The sequence below is a fragment of the Salarias fasciatus genome, chromosome 6, assembly GCF_902148845.1.
Source record: "Salarias fasciatus chromosome 6, fSalaFa1.1, whole genome shotgun sequence".
NCBI lineage: Eukaryota > Metazoa > Chordata > Actinopteri > Blenniiformes > Blenniidae > Salarias > Salarias fasciatus.
The window spans coordinates 29,802,568-29,819,738 of record NC_043750.1 but is presented as its reverse complement, the minus strand read 5'-3'; the positions used below and the strand labels follow the sequence as shown (position 1 = coordinate 29,819,738).

Sequence of the window (17,171 nt, the reverse complement as noted above, 5' to 3'; positions counted from 1 at the left end):
GTCTAAAGGATCATAACTACGTCAATTTTTAATAAACCAACCTAGCAGAAAGTGTGTTGTAAAATCTTGAATTCTGATTGTTTTATCTATTGAAAGATCAAAGATTAGAAATTAATCTACCAGAGCAGAAACACAGTCCTCATCCAAGATGTTTGTTTCATATAATTTTATTATCAACATAAAGAAGCAATCACATCAGTAGAAAAAAACAAAAAAACAAAAAAAACAAAAAAAACACCTCTATTTCGTTGTTACAAATCAAATTCACACCCCTACAGAAAACAGAGGGGTTCACTCAGAGTCTTTGAGGTTCCTGGAGGCAGTTACTTCTTAGCGTAAGTGATCTTCATGGCACAGGTGGCGGTGATCCTGAAGCCCTGCAGGGCGTCTTTGGCCACGCCCGCCTGGGTCTCGCCCTCAAACTCCACAAAGGCGATGTCGTGCTTACCCGGAACCAAACGCACCTCTTTGAATCCCGGAAACCTGCCCAGGGCAACAAACACACCGCAGAGTCAGAAAACGGCAAGAAATACACTGTGAGGCTGAGAAAAACACTGGTGGACGACAGAAGGCGAGTAAAGGAGGCGACTGACTGGTTGAAGAGCATGGACAGCATCATCTCATTGGTTTCCTCTGGAAGGTTACTGAGGAACAGGATGTAGTTTGGAGGATTATCTGGAACCTGAAAAGACGACAAAAAGTGATGTTAGACAGGAAGTCATATCAGGCAAGAAGTCCTCCAGACCAGAAGCAGGGGGGCTGTAGACTTACCTGGACCACAGGTGAGAGCATCGGAGCAGCTAAGCCCTGCAGACAGGAAGCAAAGAGGGAAGACACCAGTTTAGTTTAGACTGGTTCCAACTAGTTTAACTAGCCGGTGGTGCGGAGTACTCCCTCTGATGCTGGACTCACCGCTGCGGGCTTCTTCGGGACGTTAGCTGCGAGCTCCTGAGCTTTCTTCTTCTTCTCCTTCTTCTTCTCCTTGTCTCCGTATGTACCTTTGACCTTGGCGATGACCTCAGAGTCCGTCTTAGCATACTGTATTCTCTGAAAAAACAACAGGAAACAAATCAAAGCTAGAAGATCAAATCTAATTCAAGCCTGATTTCGGCTATTAGAAAAATATTTTCCACAGCTTTACAAGGATGTGAAAAACGTTCATAAAAAAAGTTGAAACTGACACTATACATTTTTTAGGAAAATAATCAACCTAACATTTTTTTCCCATTTCCATTGTGTCTGTTAGTTTCAGATAACAGTTATGTAAGCTAGCGATATTGATGTGAGCTGCGGCCTACCATGGGTTTGTTGTAGAAGGGGAAACCCTGCAGCTGCCTCAGAGCGTTGGTGGCAGCGGTGAGCTCCTTGAAGACGACGAAGGCCTGCCCCCTCATCTTCATCGTCTTCATGGCCACAATGTCGACAATCTGCCCGAACTGTGAGAAGAGCGCGTAGAGCGAGCGCTTCAGCTCTGAGGGGCGGAGACACAAACAGTTATCACCCAGAAGCCTCTGTTTCATCTCAACCTTCCACCTGTGACCAAGGCTGACTGATCCCAGATCAGCTCTGCACCACACGCAGGGACCAAGCTGAGTTTGTGGAAGCCCTTCAGAAGGTCACTCACCTTCCTTCTTGACTTTGTCATTGATGTTGTTGATATAGACAGTGTGGTTGGGTCGAATGTCCATGATGGAGTCTGAGGAAACAGAAAAGAGAGCCTCTGATTGGCCAAAGGAGCCCCGACCAACAAAAATGATTCTCTGTCACACATGCAATCAATGGCAATCTAATTTGAACTTCCTGAAATTTAATAATAGTAGAAGCACAAGGGGGAACATGCGTGTCAAAAATTGGAAAGTTGTTAGGCAACGATATCCGTGTTTTCACTAATGATGGGGAAACAAACATTAAATTAAGATTAAATCTGAAACCCACTCATTTGTAGAGATGTGATCATTTGTCATATAAGTGAGTTGTAGTAATTTTAAATGGTTATAGTGCCTAACCAATTCAGAATTACATTTTTGAATACATAAAAAAAACAACTGTGATTATCAGAGGTTTACTTGTATAATAAAATACAAAGACATCAAATGTCATACCAACTCTGGAGGTTTCTACCATTACAATATTTGTTACAATGGACTCTTGGGTTGGACTATCCAAGGTCAGCAGAGGAATTCAATAGAGTTTTTAAGGTACTGGGAGTGGAGTACGAAGGAGATGGCTCTATCTTATAATTTAGGAGAGAGATCTGTCGATTTCTTTCAATGAACAGAAATGTGAGAAGTTAAGTGGCAGCTCTCAAATGATGTCAAGGGATCTGAAGGTGAGGGAATTCATAAGTTTTAATAGACACCAACTAGGCTACTGAGACTTGGACTAAAGGATACGGCTGCCTGCTGGAAGTGTAGTAGGGATGAAGGTAAACTAGTACACCGGCGTTATTAAAAGGGAGGTTTTGCTTTGTCCAAAATTTTGTTTTTGTAAGACTGTACAGTGCTGTCTTATTTCCCCACAATCACTGAAAACATTTGGCACAAAGTTACCAAGATTGGTTGGCATATCATCGTCGGGAACTGGAAGAAATCTGGACAATGACCAAATGCAAAAGTGGCTGCTTATGCATAAATGGATACTGGACCGAACAGTAAAATATTACTGATGATATGCAAATGTCACAGTAAATATCAGGTGGAGGACTACGGACGCCAACGAGATAACACTAGAGGTATTTTGTTCTTATTCAATTATTCAACATTCAGCCAGCCTATTTATTTTCTGTTGAGATGAAAACCACCTCTGGCAGCGGCTGACCCTTCTTGGCTGTGGGTAGGATGTCAGGAATTTGGTTTGATGGCTTGTATCTTTGTTAAAATGTTGTATTTGTTGATTCCACACTCAAAATATAAATAAAACTTACACGTCATTGAAAAATTCTATCAACATGAATCCAGCTGAATCTGTAAATCGTCTGATCAGCGACACTGTCCGGCGCCTTTGGCTGATAGACTCAATCTATCGATTACTATGAGCAAATAACCCCAGAGTGTTCTTCTGCAGAACCATCCTCACAGTGACTCTACGTGTGAAACATTTAATATAGACATAATAAAGTCAACAGCCCTGCTAGCACATGTTAGCCTAGCCGGAGTGTGTGCGTCCATTCATAGTGTTAGCAAGAAGAGCTAGCTTCTGTGTGAAACCCCGCGGCTCTTCAGGTCCACAAAGTCCGTTTGACTCATCAAACCGCCAGTAAAAAGTTTCACGGGCGGCCGAATCTGAAGCTAAACCCAAAAACACTCACCTGTTGTCCGCTAACAAACAACCCGCCGCTCCGCACACGCCGCTTCCGTTTCTTCTTCTTCTGCTACCCCGTGTCTCCACTTCTTCCGGTTTACAGCGTCCTGCACAGTCCCGCCCCCTACTGTTGAGGAGTGTAACTACAGCCCACGGTGGACGAGCGGCAGCGGCGATAGTACGTAATCATAGAAGCAGCAATATTTTTGATATACTGAGAGTAATCGTTGCTACTGATATTAAATCAATTCAGTGTTGTTTTATTTATAATGAGCCAAATACAAAACAATAATTTCTAGGCACTTTTAGAGAGAAACCCCAACAATTCCACATGACAAAATTTAGATGATGGAAAGGACATTTGAAAGAGAGAGAGAGAGAGAGAGAGAGAGAACAAAATGCAGAAGAGCTGGAGAACGTAGTGTCATCTAATAGTGAAATATTACTGGATGGAGATCAAAAAAGGAAAGAAGATCTCCCAGCAGTCTAAGCCTATAGCAGCTTAACTAGAAAATGATTCAGAGTGGCCTGAACCAGCTCTAACTGGAAACTTTATCAAAAGGTTTTAAGTTGAACCTTAAAAGTTGAGACTGTATGCTAAGGAATTTCCCTCTTAGAATGATGAAGTATATTCTATTCTATCCTATTCTGAGTAGTACTAATTTAAGCTATTCTTCAAAGTTTCCATCTGAAACTCAAGAAACAGAATGTGGACTTTGATCTTCATCCTTTACCAAAAAACAGCAGAACTATCTGAAATCTAATTTCTTTGGATGGCTACCAAGGCAACTTGGGGTCCAGGTCCAGACCCACATTCACATTCAAAGTTCTGCAGCTTTTCAGACCTCACTGGTCATCTAACATCAATGACGCCTCCTTTAAAGTGTTTTAAAGAAATACTTCATTACAAGTAAACATCAGAAAGCTGTTCATCGGCTAAAACAACAGAAACAAACAAATTGAACATAGCAAACATCAAAATGATCACTGTGGCTGTTTCTCTGTTTGACAGGAAGCTGCTCTGATATAAAATTATGTTCTCGAAATTAAAAGGTTCTTTGACACAAGCAGAGAAAAGTGCAGCAGACTTCCTGTGGTCTTTTCAAAATAAAGCCTGCTTCCTGTGGAGGACAGGGAGCTACTTGCTCCTCTTCAGGAAGTCAAGCGCTTCCTGCCGCAGACTCTGCGCCTCTTCCCGCAGATGCTGCGAATCCTCCCGCACGCTTTCTTCAGAGTCAGGGGGCGGGATGTAGTCTGAGTCATCATCTCCGTCCAAGCTCTCGTCATCAATGAAGCTGGCTTCATACTCATCCTCATCCTCCTCCTCATCGTCATCTTCCTCATAACCCTTTCTGGGGTAAGCAGGAGTGGGCTGAGCTGCGACACACACACAGCTTCATTTTAATACACTGTATTCATTTATTTAAAATTGAAAAAAATCAGAACGTCATGAAAAACGAGATGTGTGTGTGTGTGTGTGTGTAGTACCTGAAGGTGTCTGTGTGTGTTTGTACTCCTTCCTATGAAGAGGGTTTTTCCTGCAGTGTAAACAAAGTGAAAAATGAGAGACCCTTTAGAAAACACACACACAGAGATGCACACACTGCAAACTATCACTGAGGTTTCTGACCTATAGCAGTCGGTACCATAGGGACACTCAGGCCGATCCTCTTCCTTCTCCTCTTCCTCCTCCTCTTGGTAGTCGGCGTCTCCTGGATGACTGCACTCCTGAAAATGAAGCGGGTTCTTCCTGGAAGACAAACCAGGATTACTCTAACTGTAACTCCCTGCTGCAGCTGACAGGACAGGTGTTTCCGTTCATGCTGATGTACCTGTAGCAGTCCCTCCCATACGGACATGGCGTCCTGACGCTGGTTGCAGCTGCAGACGTGGAGCTGGCAGGTGGCTTGTTCTGGTACGTGTTTCCGGTGTCACGTGTCTGCACGGAGCCGTTAGTTTTCACAGTGGCAGGCTTGGAAGTGGAAGCTGTGGAAGTGGCAGGCTTAGAAGCGGCAGCTGTGGAAGCGGCAGCTGTGGAAGCGGCAGCTGTGGAAGTGGCAGGCTTGGAAGCGGCAGCTGTGGAAGTGGCAGCTGTGGAAGTGGCAGGCCTGGAAGCGGCAGGCCTGGAAGTGGCAGGCATGCCGGCAAAGACGTCATCTTCATCCTCAGAGTGGTGAGACTCAGTGGCAGATGTGTGTGAGGGGACGTCCTGGAAGTCAGAGACACTAAATCAGATCCATCTTTGTCCTCTAAGACAAACTAAACTAATACACACACTGCATCTTAGTGGGATTTTATTTTGACAATAAAAGGCTTTGAAGAAATATTTCATCAGTCAAAGGAACTTTACTCAACTGATTTTGTCCGAGGAGGTTCTTCGTCATGACTTCTCCTCTTCTTCCTCGGCCTCTCCTCCATGCTGGGCTGCTCCTCCTCCGGGGATGAGTAGGTTTGAGTGGGCGCAGCCCGTGCTGGCTTCCTGCTGGCTGAAGATGTGGTGGCTTTCTGTTTCTGAACTGCAGAGACACGAGACAGATAACAGTGAGACAGCGAGACCACCCCGACACCATCACACCTCCTCAGGAGATGAACTCAAACTGCTCAGTACCTTTCGGAGTCAACGCAGGCTTCTTTGAAATTCCGGTCGCAGCCGCCATCATCCAGTCTGGTAAAACTCTCTTTCTGGGTTCAGCCGGAGCAACAATCACCTCCTTCTTCTCCTCCTCCTGTACTGCCTTTTCAGATGACTCTCCCTGCTGTAAACAGAGTCATATCTTTTTAAGATGTTGTTGTCCAAAGGCTGATAAGGTGCTGAGTCGCCGTACCTGTTTTGGACAGATGCTTGGAGTATCGGGCACCGGCTGATGGGTGCCTGCGGCTGGAGGAGTCTGCTCCTGCTCTCCTCTGCCAGCAGGAGGTGCTCTTCCTTCCTCCTGCTCCTCAAATACCTGGCTGTTTCTGAGGGAAGACACACAGAGAAACTGATCACAGCATGTTTACGACAACCTCCTGGTTTGTAACCGAGGAAATCTGATGGTTGCTTTGGCACAGCAAAAAACAGTCAGCCTGCTGGTACCTGGGGGTGGCAGGGTCCTCGTCCACAACCTCCACCTGGAAGATGAGCTGTCCCGGCAGCAGAGAGAAGAGGTCCCCATGGTGGAGAAGGTGCCACTGGCCCTTCTCCAGGGGGCGGGGGTCATCGGCCAGAGACGTCTGGATGAAACAGGGGTTAAGATGAGTCTGCAAAACAGAAAGATAGAACTCAGTCTGAGTGTAGATTCCAGCTTGTTCAGTCTTCCAGTGGAGCACATCAAATCTCTGTGGAGTGAGGACACAGATGAAGTGTGGTCTGAACGTGCGCGAGATGTTTGTGATGCAGCAGAGGAGTGACGTACCGGCTTGAGACGCAGCCGTCCGTCCACGTTCTCCAGGAGTCCGTGCTGTCTGGACACTCTGCGATCACCAACCTGAAACACACCACAGCTGGGGTCAGTCAACCTTCAACGTGAAATATTGGCAGCAAAACTTTACTGCAACATTTGAAAAAAATGAAACCAAAAGATTTAATGTTTGCTTGGAGTCAGAAAAAATGTCAAGAAATACCTAAAGTTGAACACTGAACTGCACAGACTGTGAACAGACCAATGCTAAAAAAATGTGGAAAGACTCAACACGCCCACTGAGAACAAAACGGATATTACAGATTAAAGACCTTCTATAAAGAAGTATGATTTGACAGCCTGCTGCTTGCAGATGCAAACTAGATAACAGATCGGCTTGATTATACACTACATGGACTACTGAAGACAAAGTGGACGTTAAACTGTCAGGACAGTTTAAAAACATGATATTGATAAAGGTCAGACTGGTTGCTAGAGACTAAGGATACAACTGGTTGTTAATGGACGTAAAAGAGCAAGTTATACTTAACATTATAGAGTGAGGACAGACTAAACGTTAGAAAGTGAAGACAGGCTGGACGTTGCACGGTGAGGACAGACTAACTGCTACAGAGTGAAGACTCAGGACTGGCGACAGACTGGAAGTTCAACCGCAGTTTTAAGACAGACTGGACACCTCAGAGGAGGGACAGCGGTTCACACAGAAGGACTCACTCGGAGGAACGGACCCCGGCCCAGAACCGTCTCCCCGGGCGGCACGTGGACCGGTTCTCCTCCGTCCACCGGCACCAGGTCAAAGCGGGTCATGGAGCTCTGCAGGCGGGGGAGGGAGGCGGCGGCCGCCCGCGGAGTGGAAACACCGGTGGAGACCAAGTTATACAGGAAAAACTGAACCGCTGGACTGCGGCTCCGTGTCCCCCCTGGAGGCCCCGAAGTGGACCACAACACAAACACAAACACAAACACAAACACAAACACAAACACAAACACTCACTACTCCTCCGTCTCCACGCAGCCAGTACAGTCCAAAACTTCCGGGAGTTCGGCGAGCATGCGCAGTAGGTCAGTATATCGCACAAGAACGGACATGTACTCACGAGACTCACGAGACACACACACACACACACACACGCACACACACACGTTTAAAACGAAATATAAAAATAATATATAAGCAAATATAGATACAATGAACATATTCACATGAACGTTTATTTATTTATTTGTTTTTATATAAATTATACAATTTGTTTGTATAAATAAGTGTGTGTGTGTGTGTGTGTGTGTGTGTGTGTGTGAATGAGAGAGAGAGAGAGAGCAAGAGAGAGAGAGAGCGTGAAGAACTGATGTTCAGGCACTATTCGAAAATAATCAGTTTTGATACAAAGTATCAATAAATATCTACAGTACTACATACATACGTGCTTACGTCACAGACCTTTAAAGCCTTTTAAATATTGACCTCGTGCGCATGCGCAGCTCCGTCACCAGGACACGTGACTTGGTTGTGTGTAAACAGCCGTTAGGAGTCGAGAAGCTCGAGCTGTCAGACGCACGCAGACGCAGCGACGGTAAGAAATCAGAATAATTACAAAAGAAAAACAATAAGGCAGAAACCTTCACCTTGTCACCGGCACGGCCAGCTGCCTAAACGTTTGGTTCACAACACCGACACGGGCCGTAGCCTGGGCGTGGAGGAGGGCGGAGACTCGTATCGTGCAATTGACCGAGAGCTGAACGCAAAGACACACGTTTTTAATGTCTGAGAGGCACGTGAGCCGGTCAAAATACAGCTACTGAGACTGACACGTTGTCGAGGAAGCGGAGGAGCAGGAGACAGACGGAGAATGAGAGAGTCTGGAGGGGACTGTGTGGTCCAGCAGGTCAAGTTGAAATCCAGAGTCACTGGTGTGATCTCCACCTCCTGTCCCTCTGCTGAGCAGCACACTGGACCTGGAGCTGCTTCTGGTGGTGCTGAGGACAGAGTGGACAAAATCTGTGAGGACATACTGGACATCACACTGTAATTACAGACTATAGACAGGCTGGACATAAAACTGCAGTTAGACTGAGGTGAGGACAGACTGGACATCTCAGCTCTAGAAGTTGAAGTCGTTGCTGTCTGATTAACAGTGACATTACTTTAAGGTAAAGTTTGTAACATACTCAGGAACATCCTGTAAATGGTCTTGCTGTGTGTGTCAGGCTGACCGGGCAGCTCAGACCTCCCTGGGGATGCAGCCGGACTCCTGCACGCCTCCTGCGGTGCTCTTCTTCTGTGAGGGCGGAGTCTGTCAAGACAACGCCCAGGACTTCGCCGAACTGCTGCCCACAGAAATGAGCGTTCGGATCTTCGGCGAGCTGGACACGGCGAGCCTGTGCAGCGCCTCACGGACCTGCAGGAGATGGAACCACATCATAGAGGGCAGCGAGCAGCTGTGGAGGAACCAGTGTCTCCTGGTTCGAGCCCTCTGTCAGAGGGAGGTGGACGGAGACCGCCAGGAGGGATTGTCATGGAAGGTAACTTTCATGCTGATTTGATTGGTTTTGTAGTTGAGAGGATTCTTTGACAGATCCAGTGTTTCTGGTTGACCTGCAGGTGGTCCTGGTGAGAAACTACACCCGCAGCCGTGTGAAGAGCGCCTGGCTGAAAGGGCGCTTCAGCTGCGTGCGCTCGGCCGACGAGCTGCTGGGATGCGTCATGACGCCGCTGGACGTAGAGTCGTGGGGAGAGATCCTGCAGGCCGAGCTGGACCGCTGACCCTGCGTCGCGTGCACACTCACTTCTGAACCTGAATCCACACACACAAACTAACAGCAGGGGGTCAGACTGACTCCTCCAGCTGCAACATCTCAGATCTAAATAGTCTGAAGATTTTTTTAAAGTTTTTATATTTAAGCTGTAAATATGTGTACAGATGTATTTAGTTGTGAATCGAGAGTGTTGAGAGAAAAAGTTGAGAAAATAAATTTTATGTAATTTGTACATTAATCACCTGTTTACGCAACAACGTTTCAAGAGGAAACACATCTCTTTTGTGTTTTTATTTCAGAAACTTTTTGCCTTTAGATGTATTTTAAAAATTATGCCCGTTTGCACAGAAATGACAGAAAGCTGAAAAGCGTTTTCCTGTGTGGCTGCTATTTGATGCTGTGATTATGTGATCAACTCACCTGTGTTCATCCTGTTAGTCCACTCTGTATTGGTTGTTAATGAGTATGAAAATGTTTCTCCAAATGGTGGTTGACCAAATGGTCATCCACATGATGCTGTTGCAAATGTGCACTTGTGAAGAGCAAGCATTGTATTTATGATTATGAATGAATCCTTCTCATGCATGTGCAGGAGCAGTGCTTCAGATTCAATAGAGACAGAGTCACAGAATTTCCAAAGTTCCAATTTACAAGCCAGCAACAACAACAACAACAACAACAACAACAACATTTCCAGTGACTCCAAGCACCCAGTGTTTTGAAATTACAGCCCTAAAAAGCAAAGGAAGTTTTCCATTTTCACTTGAAAGAGTTGTTGTGTAAACAGGACCTGGATTACAAAGAACATTTGGTTTTTTAATTGTTGAAATATTTACTTTATTATCTTTTAATCACATGTAAAAGTTTTCCAATAAAAACTTTTGTAACAGTTGTTTTTTTAAAAAAATAAATCCAGATGTACTCCTTGACCTGCTTGTCTAATTTATTTCACTCTGCAGAAGCTTTACTTATAGTTTGAGTGTCTTTTTAGCACCTCATCCTTTCATAATACTTTAATTGTGATAAGATTATTCTTTTTCTTTTTTTTTGCTATATTTTTGATCGTTGTGTATGTTTTTGTTATTGTTCTACTGTGACTTCACACTTAAATTAAGAGTTTTTCCAAGCTGCTACAGATGAGCGGTGATGAGGAGGAGGTTTCATTTGCATCCATTCCCCTTAATCAGGATTCCGGTTTTATTTTGAAAGCTTCCTGTCGGAAGCCTCCTCTCTGATCTCCTCCTCCTCCTCCTCCTGCTGCTGCTCCTCCTCCTCCTCAGCATCAGGACCGAGCTCCAGGCCTCACAGCAGCACCATGGACGACGTCCCTGAGATCATCACCCTGTCCATCGCGCTGCGGATCCAGCCCAACGAGGGCCCGGTCTTCTTCAAGGTGGACGGGACGCGGTTCGGCCAGAGCCGGACCATCAAGCTGCTCACCGGCTCCAAGTACAAGATCGAGGTGGTGATGAAGCCCGGGAGCGTGCAGGCCACGTAAGGAGGCTCCGTCCGCATGCACGCGCTTTTCACCCCGAGGATGCGCGGAATAGAAAGGATGCGCCCGTAAACACGGAGCCGCTCCGCAGCATCCGATCCCCGCCTGAATCATTCACGAAGCTGCAGGTTCAGGTTCTCCGATCGGGAGGAGGTGCAGCGGGAGGAGGAGTCCGCGAGAAGCAGACCTGATCTGTCTTCACCAGATCCCACCAATTTCATTTCAATTCGATCATTTTTTAACCAAAAAGGATCGGTTTGGATTATTTTTTTAACGAATTATGACCATTTTAGCTCACTTTAATAAACATTTCAACCATATCTGCACATTTTTAACCAAATTTGAGCAAATATGACCTTTTAAATTTGAAATTCACTGTGAATGTCAATCTAAGCTTACAAACAAATTTTGACCAGTTTTAACCACATCTAACCATTTCTAATGACCCTTAACCAAATTTAACCAATTTTAAAATAATCTCACAGATCTTTACTAAATGTGACCAATTTTAACCAGATTTGACTTTTTCAAATTTTAATCTGACCAAGTTTAATTGAATTTAGTTTTTACAGCCCGTCCAAGTTCTGTAGCATGCAGTCAGTTCTCATTTTGTAGCTTGCAGTCTATCCTTGTGCTGAAGTCACGTGTATTCTGCATTTCTCCTGTAGTAGTCTGTTCAAGTTGGGTCTTTCCAGTCTGTGGATTCAGTGAATGTGAGCTGTCAGTTCTGCTGTCTAGTGGAAGGTTTCATTATGACTCCAGCAGCAAGCTCCCACAAACATCATGAAGTAGACTAGTGAGGTTATTTCCTGTCTCTTCCTGCTCCTCCTGACAGAAACATGAACATTGGGGGCATCATCTTCCCTCTGGAGCAGCAGTCCAGGGACGAGGAATCTGTGGTTTACCACGGTCTGTACGACACGGAGGGCGTCCCCCACACCAAGAGTGGAGACCGGCAGCCTGTCGAAGTCAGCATCGAGGTGAGAGGACAAAACATCCCCACAGTTTTCAATATGCTAACAGGTTTTGTTAGGTTGCTTACTGGTAAATAAAAGGTTATAAGCCGATTGTTAACATTTCGATGGTCATGCTTTTTTAAAAAATTGCTAAATAAACTTAACTTGTAAGTCACTCTCTGCTTCATGCGTATTCACACTGTTGGTGACTCTATACACTGATGGTCACGGTGCTGAGAGTCCATAGCGGTGACTTTCAGATGCACCCGAAAAAGGAAAAATCACAAATCTGGTCTGAAAATCTGACTGTGTTCTTTCCCTCTACAGTTTAACAAGGCAGGGACATTTGAGACCGTCTGGCAGGCCAAATACTACAACTACTACAAGAGGGAGCACTGCCAGTTCGGCAACAAGTTCAGCAGCATCGAGTACGAGTGTAAACCCAACGAGACCCGGACACTGATGTGGATCAACAAGGAAGCCTTCAACTGAGGCCTACACCTGCTGGGTGTACTAGCCATTCCCCAGAGCTCAGAGAGAGAGAGAGAGAGAGAGAGAGAGAGAGAGAGAGAGAGAGAGAGAGAGAGAGAGAGAGAGAGAGAGAGAGAGAGAGAGAGAGAGAGAGAGAGAGAGAGAGAGAGAGAGAGAGAGAGAGAGAGAGAGAAACCTCAAAATACTTAAAGCATTCAGCATTTTTGGAGTGGGGAAACTCGAACATCCAGTCTGTCCTGAGCCCAACAGGAGACAAAATCACAGTTTCACCTGGAATAAGAAGTAAACACTGACGACAGATGGACCCTACAGACAAAGGACAGACTGGATGTTTATTAAAGACAGAGGACATACTGTACACCACAGTCAGCCTGCAGTCAGACTATATTGGGGACGCTGCAGATGAAGAATAGAGTTTTTCTCTGTTTTTAGACAATTTTGTTGACAAATCTCATGGGAAAAGAGTCCTTCAGACAGTCTGTGCATGCAGTCTGTCCTTGGTCTGAAGTCTGTCCTCAGACAGTCTGCAGTGTCCAGTCTGTCCTGTGTCTGCAGTATGCATGAGGGTGTCTGCTCTCTTGGAGTTTATTTGTTTCACTCTGAGCTGTTTGTGTTTGTTACAACTGTGAAATTTGTCAATAAATCTGAAAACAAGACAAGTGTGTTATAACCACTATAACTGACTCTTCTTTGCACTCACCCTACACACACACATATACACACACACAGGCTACACACACTCACCCTCTCTCCTCCTCCTCCTCCTCCTCCTTCACAACATTTATTTGTATGCGTTTGTTAGCGTGCATCGAACCTACGTTCAAAAGTCGCATTTCCTGACGCATATTTACGACACTTGAACGCACCGCCGCACTGAATTGTGGGTAGGAGACAACATGGCGGGACGTTCAAATCCTTGGCGGACTCTGAGCTAAACCACCAGCTAAACCCTGACCTGGGAGCCGCCGCCGCGCAGCATGAGCGGAGCTTTACCACCGGAGCACCGGTGTGCGCGGTCCCGAGCGAGCCGCCTGAGCCGGAGCTTCAGGATGTCTCAGGCGGCGGAGCCGGAGCCTCCGCGGCCCGGTGAGGACCAGTCCCACAGACACCACACTCCATGAAAACACAAGACAGTTCATGTTTTCTCATGGAGCTATTTGACAATCAGGAGTTGACAGAAACTATTTTCACAACACAACGGATTCATGAGGAATATTGGAAGTTACGAACTACACTGTGTGCGTGTGTGTGTGTGTGCGCGCGCGTGCAGTCTAAACCAGTTTAACAAAAAAGATTTCAAATCCTATTCTCAATCTCACTAGAAGCCAGTGAAGAGAAGCTAATAATGGATTTATTTGATCTCTCCTGCTAGATCCTGTCAGTACTCTTGTCAGCAATTCAAATAATTTGAAGACTTCTGAAGCAGTTATTTGTAAACCATAATAAAAAGTAATTACAACAGTTCAGTCAGTCCAGTGGTCAGCTGTTGTTTGAATCTATTGAGTCATGTTTGTGTGTTCAGTTGCAGAGTTTCGGACCCCGTCTCGACTGCCTCGATGCAGAACAGCCGAGTCTCCTCAGCAGGACCCGGATTGTCAGCAGGACATTGTGTGGGATGCCACATCGCCGTCGCCACGCCGATCAGGTAACTGTGGTAGCTGATATGCTGTTCATCTGACCGCCTTATATGTCTGTTGTTGTTTCAAGATCACCTGCGATTCCGTTTCAGGCAATCGGGGCAAAAACCACGTGGCAAGAGGAGTGGACATCTCAGAGATTGTAAGCAGGATCGCACCGAAGGTCAGCAGCGCTTCATCTCCCCTCAGAAACATATCTGAATACCCCAGGCACAGCTGACCTTTGACCTCTTGTGTTACCCCTCTGAAGCATGGCAGGCCGGCAGTACCTGAGCCCACCCTGCAGCAGTGGATTGGGGACAGCGCCACCATCCCCTGCACGCCAGACCTTCAGGCTCCGAAACCCAGGAAGTCTCCACGGTGAGTGATACACGAATGTCAGAAAATTGGAAAGTTGCTGAAGTAGAGCTGAGTCAGCTTCCATCAGAGCCCAACTGCACCTGCTGAAGAACGAGGAGGGAGCACTGAGAGCAGGCTTGTTCTCACAGGAGACCCATGCTCAATTCCTGAGTGACAGCAACAAGAAACAGCTGATAGTGGACAAACCTCAACTTTCCTTCATGTTTCTGAGCTTTTTTGTCAGTTTAAAGGAACTTGATGCTGACTCAGCAGAAAGTTTCTATGTGATTACAGTGAAACTTTTCCACACTGATGTAGAAACAGATCACAGTAGAATAGGTCTGTTACACCTGAGGTTTTATTAAGAGGGATGGCGAAGATGCTTTCACAGCCTAGTTTGGAAATCACAGGTTGGACAATGTGTAAGACAATGTCTTCAGAGTGTGACGCTGACCTCTGAGCCTTCATTCATTTTTTTGTTCTTTTTTCTTTTTTTTTCTTTTTGTCAGGCGGACTGTGGTGGACGATTTGCTGAGACTCGCTAAACAGTTTGACCTCACCATGTTCCGACCCGATGCCCCCGAACCCCCGCTGAGCCCGGAGCTCCTCACTGATGCTGCGTTGGAGTCCACGAATCATCAGACCGCCGTTCATCCCACCGAGGTTGACGATCTGGACTTCCTGTTTGATGGACCGACGCAACACCTGAGCGGACGGCTCAGTCAGCCGTCACAGGTCGGACCCAGTGCTGTTGATGTTAAACCCCTCCCCACCAGCACCGCCTCGCATGGTGCTGAAATCCAGGACGACTGGGAAAACGACCACTTGTTTAACGACTCTTTGGTTTTGGAGATGGCGCATAATCCAGAGATGTTTCTAGCTCCGATCGATAGCTCCACCCAGAAGCCAATCCCTCGAACTGGACAGGTGAGGCATCAGAACTCGTCCCCTGTCAAACTCCGCCAATCAGCAGCCGGCACAGGGAGGCTGAGCCGGGTACCGGGCTGCAGCTCAGACTCGGCTTCTGCTCTCAGATTGGTCCAAACAGCAGCAAACAAGGAAAATGTGAGTCCAGGAGCAAGGGTTGAGTCAGTCTGTGGGGTGAGCCAGGGACCGGACCGCCGCTCAGAGCCGCCGTTCACCACCAGAGACTTTCTGCTGGACGACCTGGACGCTTTGTTCTCGGCCGAGCCTCTTTGGGACGACGCTGAAGACGACGATTTGCTGTGCCAACTGTGCGAAGACCTGGAGAGGCAGGTCGACTCCAATGTCCCTGCGTCCAACCAGAGAGCGGCTCCACACACGCCCTTCAATAAGCCTAAAGCAGACACTACCTGTACGAACTACGCCTCCTCCAGAGGCCCCGTTCCCACCGGGGCCCCTGTGCATCGGAGTACCGCTGGTGAACCTGTCAGGTTCAAGCAGGAGGTTTCAGGATTCGGCAGGTTGGAGACTCCCAGGAGGAACGATGGGTTCCCAACAAGCACACACAAAGACCGGTTCTCCTTCAAGAAGCCAAACAACCCAGTTTCCACGGTTACCAACACAGGTGAGAAACAGGAAGCAATTCACAGTCACATGTGTATCTCTAAATCTGCCGTGTGTGTTTCACAGTCCTGTGTTATATGTGTGTGTTTCAGCGTCTCTGAGGTGTTCGGATGCAGAGATCCAGATGAAAAAGCAGCAGGCGATGGAGAGGAGGAGGCAGAGGCTGCAGGCTGCACCAGGCTGGAGTCGAACCGGCAGCTTGGGATGAGAAGGAAGTGATTGTGTGTTGGACACTCTGAAGCTGCAGCCTGAAAATTTTACAGCGGTGAGCTGAGGACAGAGACAGTGGAGACATGTGGAAACCTCAGCTAAGCTCCTCACCGCTCCCTGTCTCCGAGATGTTTTTAATACCCTCTGTGTGACCTGCAGGAGGCGCCGTCTCTCACACTGAGCAGATGGATGATGTGGGCTGTTGCTCCTCAGCTGAACTTGCAGTGGAAACTCAGTGTAGCATTGTAGATCCTTGGTGTGTTTTCTACTGTTAAGTAGGAGTTAAACAGTTCAGTCTTACGTTTTCAAACCAGTTACACATACTGGGGTTTCTTTCCTGTTTTCACAAATCCCATAAACCAATAAAGTTGATTCTCATCACGAGTTCATTTTATTTCAGTCTAAATTCAAACCTGTTCATGCATCTTTCAGTCGCCACTCTTTGGATTTGTCTCATCTCGGTCTTGAAGAGCAACTCAGAATCAGGTTAAATAGATTCTTCTATGTTCCAAAATAAAAAGAAGCCATGTTTGTGAATGGAAGTGAAGGCTGCCCCCTGCTGGTGGAAGTGCAATGATGCAGTCCCATTCACTGACGTGGTGATATTTTAGTATGAAACATCTCAATTAAGAAGACAAACGTGTGATCAAATACAGTTGTGTTAAAATCTATAAAATTCATACATTCCTAGTATCTTCAGCCTTATTTGCACCGCGGACAGAACTGAAGTGCCATAGGAAGGTGAGTAAGGGGAGGTCACACACAGCACAGGATCATATCTAGCTGTCCATCTGGTTTAATGTGATGCGCTTTCTGATAAATTGAAATTTAAACAGCAAAACTAAACTCACTATTTGATGAAGTGGTGGCTTTAAATACTAGTTTCTGTCTGTGTTTTTTTTCTTCCCTTCAAACCTTCAAATTCTTGTGTGGAGTCTCGATGTGGCGAACCAGTTTTGAGGGTTTCATGTCTTCGGCCGGTCAGCACGTGGATTAGGAGCATTTGAATCATCCGTCGAAGCCATAATTTATTACAGCA

At 46.4% G+C, this 17,171-nt stretch overlaps 5 protein-coding genes across 5 annotated transcripts; 3 read left to right on the top strand and 2 right to left on the bottom strand.

Moving 5' to 3' along the window:
- Positions 1-157: 157 nt before the first annotated feature.
- On the bottom strand, positions 158-3,378 carry LOC115390297 (U2 small nuclear ribonucleoprotein B''-like). The gene is made up of 7 exons (XM_030094103.1): positions 3,308-3,378; positions 1,625-1,696; positions 1,299-1,471; positions 913-1,047; positions 772-807; positions 594-682; positions 158-483 (listed from the first exon to the last, which is right to left on the bottom strand). Exons 2-7 carry the CDS (start codon positions 1,686-1,688, stop codon positions 324-326), a joined length of 657 nt encoding a protein of 218 aa, XP_029949963.1. The 5' UTR covers positions 1,689-1,696; positions 3,308-3,378; the 3' UTR covers positions 158-323.
- A 166-nt stretch (positions 3,379-3,544) lies between these two features.
- Positions 3,545-7,808, bottom strand: LOC115390375 (aprataxin and PNK-like factor). The gene is made up of 11 exons (XM_030094221.1): positions 7,696-7,808; positions 7,416-7,514; positions 6,696-6,767; positions 6,377-6,540; positions 6,126-6,258; positions 5,909-6,056; positions 5,656-5,816; positions 5,133-5,509; positions 4,931-5,050; positions 4,789-4,838; positions 3,545-4,677 (listed from the first exon to the last, which is right to left on the bottom strand). The coding sequence occupies exons 2-11, from the start codon at positions 7,506-7,508 to the stop codon at positions 4,439-4,441; spliced, it is 1,557 nt and encodes a 518-aa protein (XP_029950081.1). The 5' UTR covers positions 7,509-7,514; positions 7,696-7,808; the 3' UTR covers positions 3,545-4,438.
- Positions 7,809-8,189: 381 nt separating this feature from the next.
- Positions 8,190-10,384, top strand: LOC115390409 (F-box only protein 48-like). The gene is made up of 3 exons (XM_030094269.1): positions 8,190-8,272; positions 8,907-9,221; positions 9,301-10,384. The coding sequence occupies exons 2-3, from the start codon at positions 8,937-8,939 to the stop codon at positions 9,460-9,462; spliced, it is 447 nt and encodes a 148-aa protein (XP_029950129.1). The 5' UTR covers positions 8,190-8,272; positions 8,907-8,936; the 3' UTR covers positions 9,463-10,384.
- Positions 10,385-10,698: 314 nt separating this feature from the next.
- LOC115390311 (CB1 cannabinoid receptor-interacting protein 1-like) lies at positions 10,699-12,454 on the top strand. Its single transcript, XM_030094116.1, has 3 exons — positions 10,699-10,949; positions 11,786-11,930; positions 12,234-12,454. Exons 1-3 carry the CDS (start codon positions 10,771-10,773, stop codon positions 12,396-12,398), a joined length of 489 nt encoding a protein of 162 aa, XP_029949976.1. The 5' UTR covers positions 10,699-10,770; the 3' UTR covers positions 12,399-12,454.
- An 880-nt stretch (positions 12,455-13,334) lies between these two features.
- etaa1a (ETAA1 activator of ATR kinase a) lies at positions 13,335-16,429 on the top strand. The gene is made up of 6 exons (XM_030093386.1): positions 13,335-13,484; positions 13,921-14,043; positions 14,128-14,198; positions 14,286-14,395; positions 14,884-15,923; positions 16,015-16,429. Exons 1-6 carry the CDS (start codon positions 13,376-13,378, stop codon positions 16,128-16,130), a joined length of 1,569 nt encoding a protein of 522 aa, XP_029949246.1. The 5' UTR covers positions 13,335-13,375; the 3' UTR covers positions 16,131-16,429.
- Positions 16,430-17,171: the final 742 nt, after the last annotated feature.

Excerpts from the sequence above, each read along its gene's own strand:
- LOC115390409 (XM_030094269.1), top strand. The coding sequence starts at position 8,937 with ATGCAGCCGGACTCCTGCACGCCTCCTGCGGTGCTCTTCTTCTGTGAG. Across the intron at positions 9,222-9,300 it reads AGGAGGGATTGTCATGGAAG|GTGGTCCTGGTGAGAAACTA; the intron begins GTAACTTTCATG and ends GTTGACCTGCAG.
- etaa1a (XM_030093386.1), top strand. The coding sequence starts at position 13,376 with ATGAGCGGAGCTTTACCACCGGAGCACCGGTGTGCGCGGTCCCGAGCG. Across the intron at positions 14,199-14,285 it reads TAAGCAGGATCGCACCGAAG|CATGGCAGGCCGGCAGTACC; the intron begins GTCAGCAGCGCT and ends ACCCCTCTGAAG. Across the intron at positions 14,396-14,883 it reads AAACCCAGGAAGTCTCCACG|GCGGACTGTGGTGGACGATT; the intron begins GTGAGTGATACA and ends TCTTTTTGTCAG.
- LOC115390375 (XM_030094221.1), bottom strand. The coding sequence starts at position 7,508 with ATGACCCGCTTTGACCTGGTGCCGGTGGACGGAGGAGAACCGGTCCAC. Across the intron at positions 6,768-7,415 it reads GCCGGGGTCCGTTCCTCCGA|GTTGGTGATCGCAGAGTGTC; the intron begins GTGAGTCCTTCT and ends GGTGTGTTTCAG. Across the intron at positions 6,541-6,695 it reads GACGGCTGCGTCTCAAGCCG|ACTCATCTTAACCCCTGTTT; the intron begins GTACGTCACTCC and ends TCTGTTTTGCAG.
- LOC115390297 (XM_030094103.1), bottom strand. The coding sequence starts at position 1,688 with ATGGACATTCGACCCAACCACACTGTCTATATCAACAACATCAATGAC. Across the intron at positions 1,048-1,298 it reads CCTTCTACAACAAACCCATG|AGAATACAGTATGCTAAGAC; the intron begins GTAGGCCGCAGC and ends TTGTTTTTTCAG. Across the intron at positions 808-912 it reads TCCCGAAGAAGCCCGCAGCG|GGCTTAGCTGCTCCGATGCT; the intron begins GTGAGTCCAGCA and ends TCCTGTCTGCAG.
- LOC115390311 (XM_030094116.1), top strand. The coding sequence starts at position 10,771 with ATGGACGACGTCCCTGAGATCATCACCCTGTCCATCGCGCTGCGGATC. Across the intron at positions 10,950-11,785 it reads CCCGGGAGCGTGCAGGCCAC|AAACATGAACATTGGGGGCA; the intron begins GTAAGGAGGCTC and ends TCCTCCTGACAG. Across the intron at positions 11,931-12,233 it reads CTGTCGAAGTCAGCATCGAG|TTTAACAAGGCAGGGACATT; the intron begins GTGAGAGGACAA and ends TTCCCTCTACAG.